The following is a 14,055-nucleotide window of genomic DNA, read 5'->3' on the forward strand; positions in this document are numbered from 1 at the left end:
AGTCCTATCTTCCGCGAGCGATCAGAGTTGGACGGTTCCCCCGTCGTGGTGTCGACAAGACAGACAAAAGGGGGGGGCAGCAGAGGGTGCACAGTGCAGGGGTGGAGGAGGTAAAAAAAGGACTCTTGTGGCTTGGCCCGGTCCACTCTCAGACAGGGATGGAGCCACGGCTTCAGATAGATTGAGTCGGCGGCTTCTCGACGGCGTCCTCGCGCCTCGGCGCATCGCTCGAGAGTCTATTGGCCACGGCTGGACCTGGCACGGCTGAAAAGACGGGTCCGAGCCACGGCGAGCGAAAATCGCATCGTTCTCGAGCGGTACGCCCCCGGCGCAAGTGCGTCATCTCTTCTCCCCCAGCACCGCACACATTACCTTATAGAGGATACGTCTACATCATGCAGTAGAGATACCCGAAGGCCGCCACGTACGGCCTCTTACTCAGGTACCTAAGTACCGATAGGTACCCACCTCGCACGGCAAGGTACATTCTACCACCGTTCGATTGGAAGCCCCCTTCGAATCCATCTGAGCCCCCTCTTCCCACGCTCCACCTTCCCATCCGAACCCTCACCAGCCGCCGCTCCGCTGTAAGAGACCCTTGCGTGTATTGCGTAGGATAACCAAAGTTGTCCGCGCCATGTACCTACCTACGTCGCTAACCTGCTCGACATCTCTCTCCTCTGTCTCTTCGCCTGACTTATCCCATTCTTGCTAGGGAGGAGATAGCCTACCTCCCCTGCCCACCGCAGTGAGAAAGCCCGGGTTTTGGATAGAGGTCCCAGCCATGGGCCCTGCCTATCGTACACGGGTACATTCTTATTTTACTTCATAAGTTAGGTGCTTAAGGTACCTAAGGCAGGTACCTCCTTCGGAGGGCAGTCTTTGTATGTAGGTACATGCACGATTGGTAGGTACCTTTCATGTGTACGAGGAAGAGAGAACGGGAGAAAGAGAAAGGGAGAAAAGAGCGCCGGATTCATTCCAGTTCGATATTGGCAAACGCACCTACACAACAGGTCTCTACGTGTATAGAGATAATACCCATAGGTACCTCCTTTATCATAATTACCTATACATTCTATTCTGATACATTCTACTATACATACCTACCTACCTATGTAGACCTGGACCGGAGATCGTCGGGCTCGCCCGTTTTGTTTCGTGCCTCTCATCCCCCACCTTCCATCCGGAGTCGATACATGTTTCATTGTGCTACTTGCCGTACATATTTCCTGTCTCCTTTGCCCTTTCCTATTTTCGTGCCACCCGGCTTCTGCCTTCTTAGCTCTCTCTGCCCCTTCTTAGCTCCGACTCCGGTTCCCGCGCTTGGTCCTTGGTCAGCTCTTATTCCCTACCTCCTCTCGACTACACCCGCATCTTCCTCTCCCTCATCATCCGACCCATCATCCTCTTCTTCGTCGGCCAACCGACCCCCTCCCTCTTACTCTCGCAACCCCTTCACGCAGTCTTACTTACCATCACTCACGATAGTTCCCTATTTTATTCCTTGCTCTTGCTCTCTACCGAACTTCATAGCTATGACACCCATGCGGTGAAAGCGTCCTCTCATGTTTCCCGCCAAGGTACCCCGCGTCTTTGTCGTCGCCAGCATCATCCTCTCCTTCCTCGTTACCTATACCACCCTTCACCTCTATCACCGGGTTCCCCCATCCTACCCGGCCACAAATTCCCAGGTTGCCTCCATCGCAGATGCGGTAACCCTGGGACAGCGCCCTGGCCCAGGCCACGGCAGCAACACCGCCCAGACCGCCACCACCACTGTCTTACCGACCGTATTGGCCTCCCCCGCGCCTCGTCCCACCTCCGGAAAGGGGGAGCCCGATCGGAAGCCAGGTGCTGGCGAGAAACCACCGACTCCGCCGGTCCTGCCCGGCTACTATTCTAACGTAGCCGGAGGCACCTCTGAAGAAGAGCAGCAGATGCCGTTGCCCGATCCTAGGCATTGCCCCGAGGACCTCCGGTTTCTTGTGCGCTCCAGCATCGATCTGGAGCTGACGGAGCGGGTACGCTACACCCGTCGCTATATCCAGCCGGTCTTTTCCAAATCCACTATTAGGGACGATGTCGTAAACATTACCGAGCCCCTCGTTAAGGGTGACGTCGAGGTTGATTTGTACGACTGCAGCGATGTCACCATACCGACCTCGGCGCCGATCAAGCTTCACGTCCCGAACCCCTATCCGGACGCGGCCTTCGCACATCTCGTCTTCGGCGTGGCCACCGACTTCCACCGCCTTAACGATTCGATCCGCCCATTTTCTCACTGGATGTCTGACACGGGCGCAAAGCTCGTCGCCGTTGTCACCGACGCGAAGGACAAGAAGGCCGAGGAGATGGACAAGCTAGCTCGCGCCTTCGAGGTTGCCGGTATCAACGCGACCCTGGTCAGGCCCATCAACGACACGTTCACAACGTCCCAGAACCACTTCACCGTGCTCGTCAGCATGCTCGAGCACGCCAGCCCCGAGGCCCAGTGGTTCGGCCTCCTCGACGACGACACGTTCTTCCCGAGCCTGAAGCCGCTCTCGGACAGCCTGGCCAAGCTGGATCACGAAACCGACGCTTACGTCGGCGCCCTCTCAGAGGACTTTGCAGCTGTCCGGACATTTGGCTTCATGGCTTTCGGCGGTGCGGGCGCATTCCTATCGGCGCCGCTCGCGAGGAAGCTAGGCGACCAGGCGCTCAAGTGTATCGACGAGGCGACCAGCAAGGAGGGCGACATCATCATCCGCGACTGTGTCTATACGAACTCGAAGGCGAAGCTGACCATCCTACCCGGCCTCTACCAGCAGGACATGCGGGAGGATGTGAGCGGCTTCTTCGAAGCGGGTCTGAGGCCCCTGAACCTACACCATTGGAAGAGCTGGTACAAGGAGCCGGTGGAAAAGATGGCCGCGGCCGTCAAGTTGTGCGGGGACTGCTTCCTCCAGCGCTGGCGATTCGGCACCGACACGGTATTGTCCAACGGATTCTCCATCGTGATGTATCCGGACGGGCTTGACTCGGTCGACCTGCAGTCGATGGAGGGCACGTGGAACAAGGCCGGCAAGGACTACGATTTCAGCATTGGCCCGTTGAGAAAGGCATTACCCGCAGACAAGAAGAGGAGCTATAAATTGAGGGCCGCCGAGTTCGGCGAGAACGGGGATTTCCAACAGTTATACCTTAGGGTTGGCGACGCTGCCAGGGGGGAACTCGACGAGGTCGTCGAATTGGTATGGCGAAGGCATTAACTAGATTGGAGGCGTTTGCTTGTTCATGGGAGGGAGGCACACTTCTTTAAAAATTTCTTTTGTCAAGGTCTAGACGGGTCAAGGGCCTGATCGGAAAGTCGCTTGTCGGGGACAGCGCCATTGCATATTTCTCATCGCATATTTCTCACCGGTAGACCACGTGGAAGTGCTCCTTTTGGTCCCGGGAGGGTTACTACAAGGCATGTCAGAAAAAAATTATACCCTGGATATTACTACCTTGGCAGCACTCGGCGCCTTAGGTAGCTCCTAACTCACTCGTTCTTATTTTTCTGCTACTTCGCCTTGACATTTCTGATTGCTTTCAGACTCGGCCTACGTGACCCCGACGCTGTAAGCAGTGAGTTTGACGGTTTGATTTTGTATTCTGGACGTAGGCCTATACTATCGGTTACGATTCTAAGGAAACCGGTGGTAATGTATGACTTGCCACCGTGATGGGTCGAACACCTCAAGCGCGCTGATCTCATTGAGGGGGAATCGAGCTTGCGGGTAACCAAGTTACAAGCATTCCGATCCTCAAATTCGCTCTCAGGCCCCTAATGTGCAAACTCTGACTTGCAGAGCGCTCTGCATAGCATAGGCCTCGTTAAAGAGACCCAAACCGACGACTAACTATGCGCGCAGCGGTTCTTACATGAGAACTGGAAGAAGCTGTTTCTGGACAGCGAGCCACAGCAAAACAGACGAGACGCCGTAGAGTACTTGGTGCTGCGATCCTCAAAGAACACCGCGGTCCTCGGCCGAGGACCTTTTCCAGCTCGCTCAAAGGGGGCCTTTCCCTTGTCTCTCGCAAGCACTTTCATTACGGCGTCGCCCCTAAAGGTATCGCCCGCCTACTACCACGCCGTGGGCTATCACTACCATCCTGACATCCTACCCGCGTCATTCCGGGGTTGCTGACCTCGCAGGACAACTGTTGGCATGCCCGCCACGCGCGTTTAGTCTGGGAGCTGCCACACACCCAAGCGAATCGCGACCTGTGAATTGGCGAAATAATACAGACAAGCAGGTGTCGCGGCCTTGTGGAAAGGGGAGGAGGGTTTTCGGGTTAGCATTTACTGCACTCGTAAGATCGCACCACCGCAGGCACAGAGAGAGCTAAGTGCCAATAGCACCCAGCCGCGCGTGAGGCTGGCAGCCGGTCCGGCGGCGCTTGGTGTACGGCCGGTCGCGTCGCCGAGGCGACTAGAGGGGACCGGGGGCGCGCGCTCTCTCTCTCTCTCTCTCTCTCTCTAGGACGACGGCCGAGCCAAGTTGCGCAAGCGGCAAAGTCAGCTGCAACCCCCTACTACTTCCCAGGCTTCCGGGACACGGCGAGCCCCTGTGCAATAGTACGGTAGGTGTTCCCGTCTAGCGGGAGAAGAGCTGGGCGTAGGTAATTAGGCGTCGACATGTCGAGTAGGCGTGATTACCGAGCTGGGAGCAAAATATGAATAATAATAAAACTATTAAAAAAAAAACTGATTAAAAAAGAAGTCTGTTCTTAGCGGCGGAGGTGCTAATAGTTTGCACTACGAGGCGCCTAGTTGTTATTAAACGGAGTTAGTTTGTGTGCGTGTAGTTCTCGGGTAACAGGCGGTAACATGAAGGCATTTTCCAATCCCAGTGCCGAGTACAAAGTTGCTCCTCCGGATGCAAGGAAGACTACCAGCCTGATGTCTCTCGCGGTATCCTAGGGGTGCTATGGCACAATATACCTACCTCTCGGAATTCTCAAGTGCCACTCCCCAACTCTTTAACGATGGGGTGGATGATCTATCTGCTGTTGCAGTCGAGGCTTCAATATAGTAGATCGTGATGGGCGTGGACAAGTCTACAGTTATATTACAGCAAGTAGGTATGCAACGAATAGACCAACGTCCACGGCGGTGCTATTACTATGCGATACCTTATTACAGAGCAATCCTAGGTTAGAGGGGGTAATAGAGGCAGGGAACAACGGCCCTCGCAAGAGCACAAGGAGACGCAAGTCAGCGTCTATTTAGACTTACAGGCCGTGTCCCGCCAGCTTCCGCGTAGTGTACCTATGCATACCCGTGTCGCCGTGAAGACTCTGCGTCGAAAGGGCCCGACGATGCTATCCCGCGGTTGACGGGCGGCACCACCACGCAGTTTGGGGAAGCGTATCGACCTCTAATACGGAGCAGCAAGCCGTTCTCGTTCCCATAGCCAAGTCACATTTTTCCAAGCCTTAGTGCCAGTGAGGTTAGGTACAAAAGTCTTCCACATGTAACCCTTATGACATATCCCAGAAGTAACTTTTCCCGCCCGCCCCTTCTTACTACACCAATGAAAAAGGCTTCCCGTCAAACTAAGCCGCATAATCAAGGGAGTCCCCGTGGGCTTGGTGTGCAAGGGGTACGACCGGTATCGTATAATAAGCAATCCTCGGGCCAGAATGCCTCCGAAAGTACTCCGGAACCTGACAGGACCCCGAACAAGGGGACCAACTATGACGAACGGGGCCAGCTCTCACAGCCCTTACCGCGCACGATACCTGGCGTGCTATAGTGCGGTGCGGCCAGCACGCGCAACTAGGGTGGACACGTTATACTGACCGGATCGAAATCGCTCCGACCGGCCGCTTCATCGTCTCATGTAGTCCGTCGAACACCACCGTCCCGACCGTGGCCTCCGTATTCTTCATCCCCACTGCACGAGGACCTTCTTTCTACCTTTGTTGCCTTTCTTCCCCTTGGTAGTTCCCTCACCGTCGTTCCCCTCGGCCTCCGCTGCCAGAGCCGGCGTGCCTTCGTTCGACGCACCCCATGCGGAGCCCGCGTTCCTCGAGGCGCCAATATCTCTGCGTACGCTCCCCGTTCCGTATCCGAATATGGTGGTCGTAGGCTTGGGGGCGGTAGGGAGAGCCGGGAACGCCTCGTCTCGATTGGCCGGCCTGGGGGTTCTTGTCGGCGCTTGCGATGTTCCCGTCGAGCCCCACAACGCAGTCGAGGAGGATCGGGATGCGTTGGTGCTAGACGGTAGAGCGGGGAAAGAGGCTGCCGAAGACGGCGCTGGAGGCGGACGAGACGCTCCGGTACTGGGAAATAACGCCGGCGACTGCTGTGCGTTTAGTCGTTGCGACTGCTGGGTAGAGCTCTTGAGCTTGAGCACTCGAGTGGTATGTCTTTGCGTCGGTGCGGCCGCTGCTGCGACGGGAGAACTGGCGGCAGCGGCTGCCCAGCCGGTGCTCGACGTCGTGGCGCCATGCATGCCGCCCAAACCGGGGAGCGTCGGGTAATCTTCATTTATCGCCCTCCAGTCGTTCCATGCCTTCCGCAGCCTGTCACCTTTACTCTTGTCCTCGAAGAGTTCGGCGAGCTCGCGCACGAGCGTGCCGAGGGCAGAGGACGACGTGTCCGAAAACAGCGAGAAGAGCGCATCGACTAGGGCAGCGGCGGACACCTTGTCCTGTCTATATGATGATATATGGCTGCGAAAAGCGGCAGTTTTGCTACGGTCGTTCTGTAATAGATTCGAGGCACGCTCAATCACCGCCGAGTGACGAACTAGTCGTGCGCGGTCTTCCGGCGTGAGATTCGGGTCTGTCAGGCTTAGTCCTCCCATCTCCGCAACAGGTGCACCTGGCGTCGAAGCGGGGCCTCCAGTCGCACGCTGGCTCATCTGGTTAGGCGGTGCGGCGTTGTTAGCTGCTGCTGGTACAGGTCCCGGAGCTGATGGTGACGGTGATGACAGCTGTCCGCCAAAAGTCCGATTTGATACGGACTGTGAGGAATGTATGGTCACCTGCCGCTGAAGAGCGAGCTCGTCCCGCCGAAGCGGCTGTGCCGAGCTGGCCGGAATCGGTTCTGCGTTCGGATCGCGACCTCTTCCTCGTCGCTCTCGCGGTGGTTCTCCGTCGCCATCCCTATCTGCACCGGACCCTCCGCCGCCGCCACGTCGCTGATTGGGCTGATAGGGCTGCCGATAGTTGAAGCTAGCCATGTCCACCAAACGAGCGTCGCGTCTCGCGTCCTTGGCTAGCGAATTCCCATGGTCCCTGAGCTGATGTGCCTTCAGGTCCATCTCGGAGCCGAAGACGACGAATTTCTTCTCCAGGCACTCGCGATCGGGACAAAGGAAATGGCCCTTCTTGAAATGGTCCTCCAAGGAATTGTAATCACGGTAGTAATGAGGCTGTCTAGGGTCTTCTCTGTCGCATAGAAAGCAGCGTTCGTGGTTGCTTCGGCAGTGCTCATAAAGTTTGTCGTCGTCGTAGAACCGCTGACCGCAGAAGGCGCAAAGCGGGTGGCCCTTGAAGCCTGTCTGGTCAACGGTACCGGGACGGTCGTCACCGTGTCGCATGTGCTTCTCGAGCTCCTTGTCGGTGAACAGGTCGTGCTCGTGGGTGAAAACCTTCTTGTTTCTGGTACAGAGGTCGCACATCTTCTTCTGGTGCGAGCTACGAACGTGCCGGTGTAAATCGGGCCAGCCGAGGCCGGCAAAGTCGCAGGAGGCATCAGGACAGTTGTAGCGCAGGAGAAGAACGGTGTCTCCGACTATATCTTCGTTCGTATAGCGAATACCGATGTTATCGTCGGCGCTGGTAACGTCGGCGTCGGAGTAATCTTCGTATCGCTTCGTAGCGTCGTCGGTGAAGATGACAAACTGGGCGGGTGTCTATACACGAAGCGGGCGGGTTAGCCTTCAGCGCCTATCCGTCTTCACGCGGGTTCGCAGGGCAGGCATACTCGACAGTGCGCGCACTCCTTATTCTTGTACAAGGCCCTCATGCGCAGGGCGCAGATGTGGCAGGTCCTATGGTTGCAGGGGGCGACGGACTGGTGAACGACAGGGCTTGCGCAGATGAAACACACTTCGGCCTCTGTGTCTTCTTCGTCCCGGCTAGCCTCGTCATTGCCGGGTTGTATGCGAGGCTGAGGCGGGGGTAGTGCGGATAACGAGGACGACGGTGGTGATGCCGGCGCACGGCCTCCCCCTCCCCCTCTTCCGCGTTGCGATCTTCCTCGGCCACCTCCTCGGCCACGACCACGGCCCCGTCCTCTTCCTCTCGGGTTGGTATCGTCCCTATCTCCATCTCGGTTCGGGCCTCGAGGGCCGCCGCCGGATCCTGTAGTTGGTGCCTCCATCGAATGGCTCCTAATTTTGATGTTTGAGGGGTGAGATCTGTCCGACTAGATGATATCGATTACCCTAGATGCCTAAGGTATTCCCGCCCTGGGAGGCGGCAGCCAAAGGTCCGGATAGATTGTACCTGATTCTACTCGACGTGAGCTGGTATGCCGAAGGACGACAGAAGAGGGAAATAAAGAGACGCCGAAACGCGGGAGGAAAAAGACAGTAGGTCGAGCGGCTGCTGAGTCTGGACGCAAGTACCCCTAGCTAGAGTGTGTTGATCTTACCTATCAATTGGATAGCCCATAAGAACGTGATGAGGAACGGAGGAGCGGAAATGTTTGAGGTATTTGAGGCCGGTCAGTAAGACAAAGTTGGGCAAGTTCTAAGGGACCTACCTATATATCTTGCCTGTCTTATCTCTAGAAGGCAGGTACTCGTTGTTTCTGTACGTACCTAGGTATATACCCGCCTTATATAACATTTAAAAATACTATAGCGGGAGGGGGAGGTCTATCGATAGTATATCTGTAATGCTAATATAATATAAATATAATCTCTATATAATATAACATTAATAAACTCTTTCTATAAGTATAAAATATTTATAGTAAAAGTTATAATACAGATTTTATTATAATATAATATAATTATTATAATATGATTATTTTAATAAGGTAGTATTTATTAATTTTTCAATATTATATTAATTTAGATATAGATTTTAACTTAATACTATATAAGATAGCTATTTTATCCTTAAAAAGAGCTACTAAATTGATATAGTATTTATATTATACCTATATAGCATTCTGAGTTTAATTTGTTTTAGCGTCACGATAAAAATACTTTTAGCTATAATAATCCTTTCTAGAGAGGGTAATAGAACGTAATATAGTACCGATAGACCTCTATCCCCCCGTACAGCAGCTACTTACGTAGGTAGGTAGGTAGGTACCTCCTAATTTATTAAAACTACTTGGGTACCTACATGGGCGAACCTTGGTATATACGGTACTTCTATATATGCATTAATTATTAGGCATCTAAGTATATGTATGTGCATACTTAGGCACTCAGTACCTACATCCCATTACAGGTACACTGAGTTACACCTCAAGTGCTCACATGGTTGATGCCAATCCCCATCAATGGCACGCCCGGCATACCTCCTATATAGTATGAGGTCGCTATAAACAATGCGTACAGCCACACAATTGCGGGGGGAGGGGGGAATTCCGCCTATGGATCATAATGAGTAAGACGGAAGACCACAACTCGAGACCTGTTTAGGTACCCAGCTATATTATGTTAGGAGGCAGATACCTGTAAGCGCCCCTCATATACAATGGCAAGGCAGGGAGGTACCTATGTATGTATGTAGGTACCTACCTCCTGCTGAGGAGCGAAACCTCCATCTGAGGGCCGATACGGTATCGCCATCTGTCGCTCGCTCGGCTGCGTCGACCTCACACAAGCACGCGGAGCCTAACTGCCAGTGCTAAATTCAGCCAGGCCCAACGCAAATTACCACGATAACGACAGCACGTAAGCTTGGATACCTCGAAATCTCTACTTGCAACGGCGATGGTGGCGATGTAAGTGGGCAGGTAGATTACAACTCGTGTACTGCCGTACAAACCTACCCACCCAGACCCGTGTCTCCCAGCAATCACAATCATCCGGGGCCTGCCAGCCCGAGACCTTGCCCCGAAACTCCCGAGGTATAGGTATCGTCAGGTACGCAGGCGATCTGGTGCACGCGTCGCCTCGTCCAACGCTTCAATTTGTTCCGTCATAAAAAACGCCTTCCGGTGACTCGTCCCGAGATCCATCTCTCATGACACGTAAAGAGCCGGTGGTAGTAAGGAGAACAACCTTGAGAGAGAGAAAAAACTGTGATAAATAAACATGCTAATCCCACTGGGCAAAAAAATGCAACCGTGAGACTCCACGACGTGTTCGTCTCTCTGTTTCCCCTCCTCCTTCACACTCTATCCTAATACGATAGGTACGCGTGCCGTCCCTGAGCTTATCCTTGGGACCCGTGTATCATTCCTCGTCCACGGGGTAGAGATGGTTACCGACTAGTTTGTTCATCTGAAACATGTCCACTCTAGCCTGCTTGAAAACGGCTTGCATTCTCTCGTCACATCGAATTTGCCGCCCGTCGTTCGGGTCCTGTAGTTGATTCCCCTTAATGTGTTCCCATAACTTCTTGACCACCTGCGGTCGGGATAGCTAAGGGATGGGGTTAGTAAGCCGAGCCGACAACAGAACGACAATCACCGAGGGGTGGACATGATGATGAGAAAGCGTACCTGGGATTCGCCGCATAGCTCGGCCAACGGATAGCTGAGGTTGAACGGTTTCTGGAAGCCTCCGCCAGCCTTCCGTGGCCGGGTGCCCGACTCCTCGCTCCCGTCGACGTCGCTGTCATCTTCGGGGCGAACTCTCTTATCGCTCTTCTTCCGAGGCGCCGCCTTCTTCTTCGCAGGCGCCTTCGGCTTGCCGCCGCCGCGCGTCGCGCGGGTCCGCTGGTTTTCCTGTGCCTGCAGCAGCGCTGCTAACTTGGCGTCGGCATCCTCGGTGTCCTCGCTCTTCTCCTTGCGTTGCCTTTTTCTCGGCGGCTGCACTGACACCTTGATCTCGTCGCCGTTGGCGTCCTCTTTACCCTCTTCCGAGGCGTCTATACTATTCTCGTCGTATCCGTTAGCATCACGCTTAGGTGACGCCTGCGGAGATGCGGCTTCATCCTGGGGAGCTGCCGAGGATGGTGGCGGAGCGGCAGAAGATATGGCGTCGAAGCGCTCCTCGATGAGCGCCTTGATCGCGGTCTGTGATAGCCGACATTAGTTAGACATGAATATTCAGTGCGCCGCCGTTCAGCAGGGCAGTTGTGAAGAGGACCGGACGGGGGAGGGGGAGGGAGGAGGGGGGTGTGGTTATCAGTAGCCACAACGCGGTAAAGAAGATTAGGGCGCGCAATCTACCTTCTGATTAGACAAATCTTTCCCGCCTAAGGCGGCCTCGAGACCCATGCGCACCTTCTTGCGCGTGACGGTCAGGAGGTCAGCAGTAGCCAAGATCCCATCGATGACTTCCGTGTAGCGGGTCTCCTCCTCCAGAGTCACTGCGGCCATCAGTCAGCTGCTCACGAGTCGCAGACACGGCTAGATCACGGTAGCAACGCTAGAATATAAGATGGGAGGGGAATCGGGCTTACAGGGTGCGGACATGATGTAGGCGTCGTATGTACAAGCTCAGGACGTATGGTAACTAGGCGAGATAAGATCGAATCTTGGCGGCGTTTTGTATGGCAATGGGTGAAGATGAAGGCGGAGCAAATTAGGAATCAATGCAGGCGCTGTAGTCTGCTAGAGGGAGTCGCCTCGGAAGTTAGAGCATAGCGGGGGGGGGGGGAGCGGGCACGGGAAGTTTGATGTCGGACTCGGGAGTCGCGTATGGTACTGCTGGCTGGGCCGAGGCGGAGAGCGCTATCGGGAAGCACACGAGAAAGAAAGTAACAACAGGGCGGTAGGTATCTCCAAGGATCTGAGGATATCGTCAATGGTTATCAGTCGAAGAGATACAAGGTGCAGGAGCGGAAGACAAGAGATCGCGAGAGTGATCAGTTGGAATATCAGCTAGGGAGATATGCATACCTGTTGCTCGGAGCCAACGCCAATAGCAGCTCGTCCGCAGTATTCGGCGCGCCTGACCAGATATCGACTCCACCAGGTAGAAGGCTAGTTGTGCGACGAAGGGGGTGGGAAAAAAAAAAAACAGGAGGGCGGCGACAGCGACAGCAGTACGGCGGAGCAATTGGCAGGTGGGTATATGCGAACGCGACACGAGACGGGATGCTAGCAGATCAGGTCGGATAGAGTGGTCGTCGGATGCGGATATTTGGGGGGGGGGGGGGGTTGAGTATGCTATGGTGTTGTGGTGCGGTTGCGAGGGACACGCCTGAACAACCTAATGGCGATTGAGTGGGTGACGTCTAGCAATTTGCGCCTGTGGGATCGGGGTAAAAAAATGGAGGGACGGGGATATATGGCTACCTAGGTACTTAGTCGAGCGAGCCAGAGCGCTTGGTCCACTGCAACGGCTGACCTAGCAGAGCGAATGAGTGACAGAGAGAAGCCAAAACAAAAGAGGAAGAAAAAAAAAGATCGTCAGATAGGTAAGTAGTAGAGGGGAAAGATGTGTAACAGGTACGCAGCGCAGTGCGCAGAGGGACAGACGAGCGCGGACCTACGGAAAGGTTCGGTGTCCTTAACCTGTTTTTCCTTTCTCTTGTCTTTTTCAACAAGAACACGAAGTTTTTAGGGATGGACAACAGCCAACGGTGAGGTAAATTGAGGTCCAGTCAGGGAGGCAAAAGCTAGGTGCGGTTCGAACAATCCTCAACCCATTAACAATACAACATTGGCACTGGGGCTTACGGGGCTTAGGTAAGAAGGTACCGGCATATACCTACGGGTATCGTGAATACATACCTAACGTAAGGTAGGTACCTCCTAATATAACAATAACCTCTTGGCCCATCAGCCATCAGCTCAGGTAAGGAGGTAGGCAGGTAGGTAGGTACCTAAGGCAGATACGGTGTACAATATCTTGAGTGAGAGTGAGAGAGACAGAGAGAAAGACGTGGAGGCATGCCTATAAGCCATATGGGGATATGTAGATAACCCTGGCCTCCCTACGTATCTGTCGCATGTTTCCCGTTTCGAGAGGGCCCTGCTCGGCAGAAGAGGGAGGGCAGCAGCGGAGCGACAGGCTGGACTCGGTACCAAGCGGCAGCGCTAGCGTGAAGAAGGTTACGGGAAGATGGGAGGGAGGGAAGATGCGGCTAAACTGGGCTAATCACAGCTCTATGGGTCGGGTCCTGGTGCGCCACGTTCTCACGTCATTAGTCATGGGCTCCAAAATCTAAAGCCACACAACACATTCCTATACGCACCTCTATATAGCAGGTACCTTAGGTAGGTACCTAGGTACCTATGGTATTCTTCTCCGGGTCGGGCTACCTTATCTCATCACTTGCATACCTACGTAGGTACCTACCTACCTACCTGATATGTCCTGAGCCTCGTCCAGACTCATAGCACGCCTACTCTTGTCAACCCCTTCTTTCCGCCGCCCTATTCGAAGCAAATCGGCCACCGAGGAAGTCAACATCTCAGCTTCTACCCGACGACTTATGGTGGCGATCCCAATCAACGCCCAAGTTTGTTTACCGCGGTCTGACGAGGCGTGCCAGTCTGCCCTGATGACGGCTTACGAGGATCGAAAACGTTGTACACAGAGGTGCCATCCAGGAAGCCAGCCCACGAACTACCTATTACTTCCCTACGCCATCGCTTCGTCCATTGCCGTACAACACTAGTATTTTATCTCGCCGGCGCAACTATGCGATGACGGACGACCGGAGCTCGATAGATATGATATACCAACAGACGCCTCGTCTCCTTATAACCCCTGCATCTAATGCCCTATCGACTCGCCCTCCGTCTCCCCGCCCGAGTATCCTGAAGCTGTTGCTAGCATGTTGCTCGCACTATTACCCTGTCGGCGGTCCGCGAGGTGTGATCTGAAAATCAACATGCCGAGACACGACAGGTGTGCCATCCTCAGTATACAACCCCCCGTTGAACAACAATACCGCGTTATGCCTCGAGAGGGCAAACACCTAGCGCCC

General features: G+C 54.4%; 3 protein-coding genes across 3 annotated transcripts; 1 reads left to right on the top strand and 2 right to left on the bottom strand.

Annotated features, from left to right (window-relative positions):
- Positions 1–1,568: 1,568 nt before the first annotated feature.
- Positions 1,569–3,254, top strand: GGS23DRAFT_607437 (glycosyltransferase family 31 protein; the record flags this gene model as incomplete). The annotated part of the gene is made up of 1 exon (XM_051520054.1): positions 1,569–3,254. The coding sequence occupies one exon, from the start codon at positions 1,569–1,571 to the stop codon at positions 3,252–3,254; it is 1,686 nt and encodes a 561-aa protein (XP_051368289.1).
- A 2,598-nt stretch (positions 3,255–5,852) lies between these two features.
- On the bottom strand, positions 5,853–8,782 carry GGS23DRAFT_314007 (uncharacterized protein). Its single transcript, XM_051512816.1, has 2 exons — positions 7,967–8,782; positions 5,853–7,895 (listed from the first exon to the last, which is right to left on the bottom strand). Exons 1-2 carry the CDS (start codon positions 8,363–8,365, stop codon positions 5,919–5,921), a joined length of 2,376 nt encoding a protein of 791 aa, XP_051368290.1. The 5' UTR covers positions 8,366–8,782; the 3' UTR covers positions 5,853–5,918.
- Positions 8,783–10,218: 1,436 nt separating this feature from the next.
- GGS23DRAFT_314081 (SWIB-domain-containing protein) lies at positions 10,219–12,331 on the bottom strand. The gene is made up of 5 exons (XM_051512817.1): positions 12,017–12,331; positions 11,578–11,906; positions 11,345–11,484; positions 10,673–11,188; positions 10,219–10,592 (listed from the first exon to the last, which is right to left on the bottom strand). The coding sequence occupies exons 2-5, from the start codon at positions 11,588–11,590 to the stop codon at positions 10,404–10,406; spliced, it is 858 nt and encodes a 285-aa protein (XP_051368291.1). The 5' UTR covers positions 11,591–11,906; positions 12,017–12,331; the 3' UTR covers positions 10,219–10,403.
- Between the last annotated feature and the right edge of the window lie 1,724 nt (positions 12,332–14,055).

The sequence above is a fragment of the Durotheca rogersii genome (assembly GCF_024521655.1).
Source record: "Durotheca rogersii strain YMJ 92031201 chromosome Unknown GGS23scaffold_31, whole genome shotgun sequence".
In the NCBI taxonomy this organism is placed as follows: Eukaryota; Fungi; Ascomycota; class Sordariomycetes; order Xylariales; family Xylariaceae; genus Durotheca; species Durotheca rogersii.

Bases quoted from the DNA above. Each gene is read 5' to 3' on its own strand.
- GGS23DRAFT_314007 (XM_051512816.1), bottom strand. From the start codon at position 8,365: ATGGAGGCACCAACTACAGGATCCGGCGGCGGCCCTCGAGGCCCGAAC. The intron at 7,896-7,966 runs GTATGCCTGCCC...CTTCGTGTATAG, and splicing joins AGGAGTGCGCGCACTGTCGA to ACACCCGCCCAGTTTGTCAT.
- GGS23DRAFT_314081 (XM_051512817.1), bottom strand. The intron at 11,189-11,344 runs GTAGATTGCGCG...CGGCTATCACAG, and splicing joins AAGATTTGTCTAATCAGAAG to ACCGCGATCAAGGCGCTCAT. The intron at 10,593-10,672 runs GTACGCTTTCTC...CCCATCCCTTAG, and splicing joins AGCTATGCGGCGAATCCCAG to CTATCCCGACCGCAGGTGGT.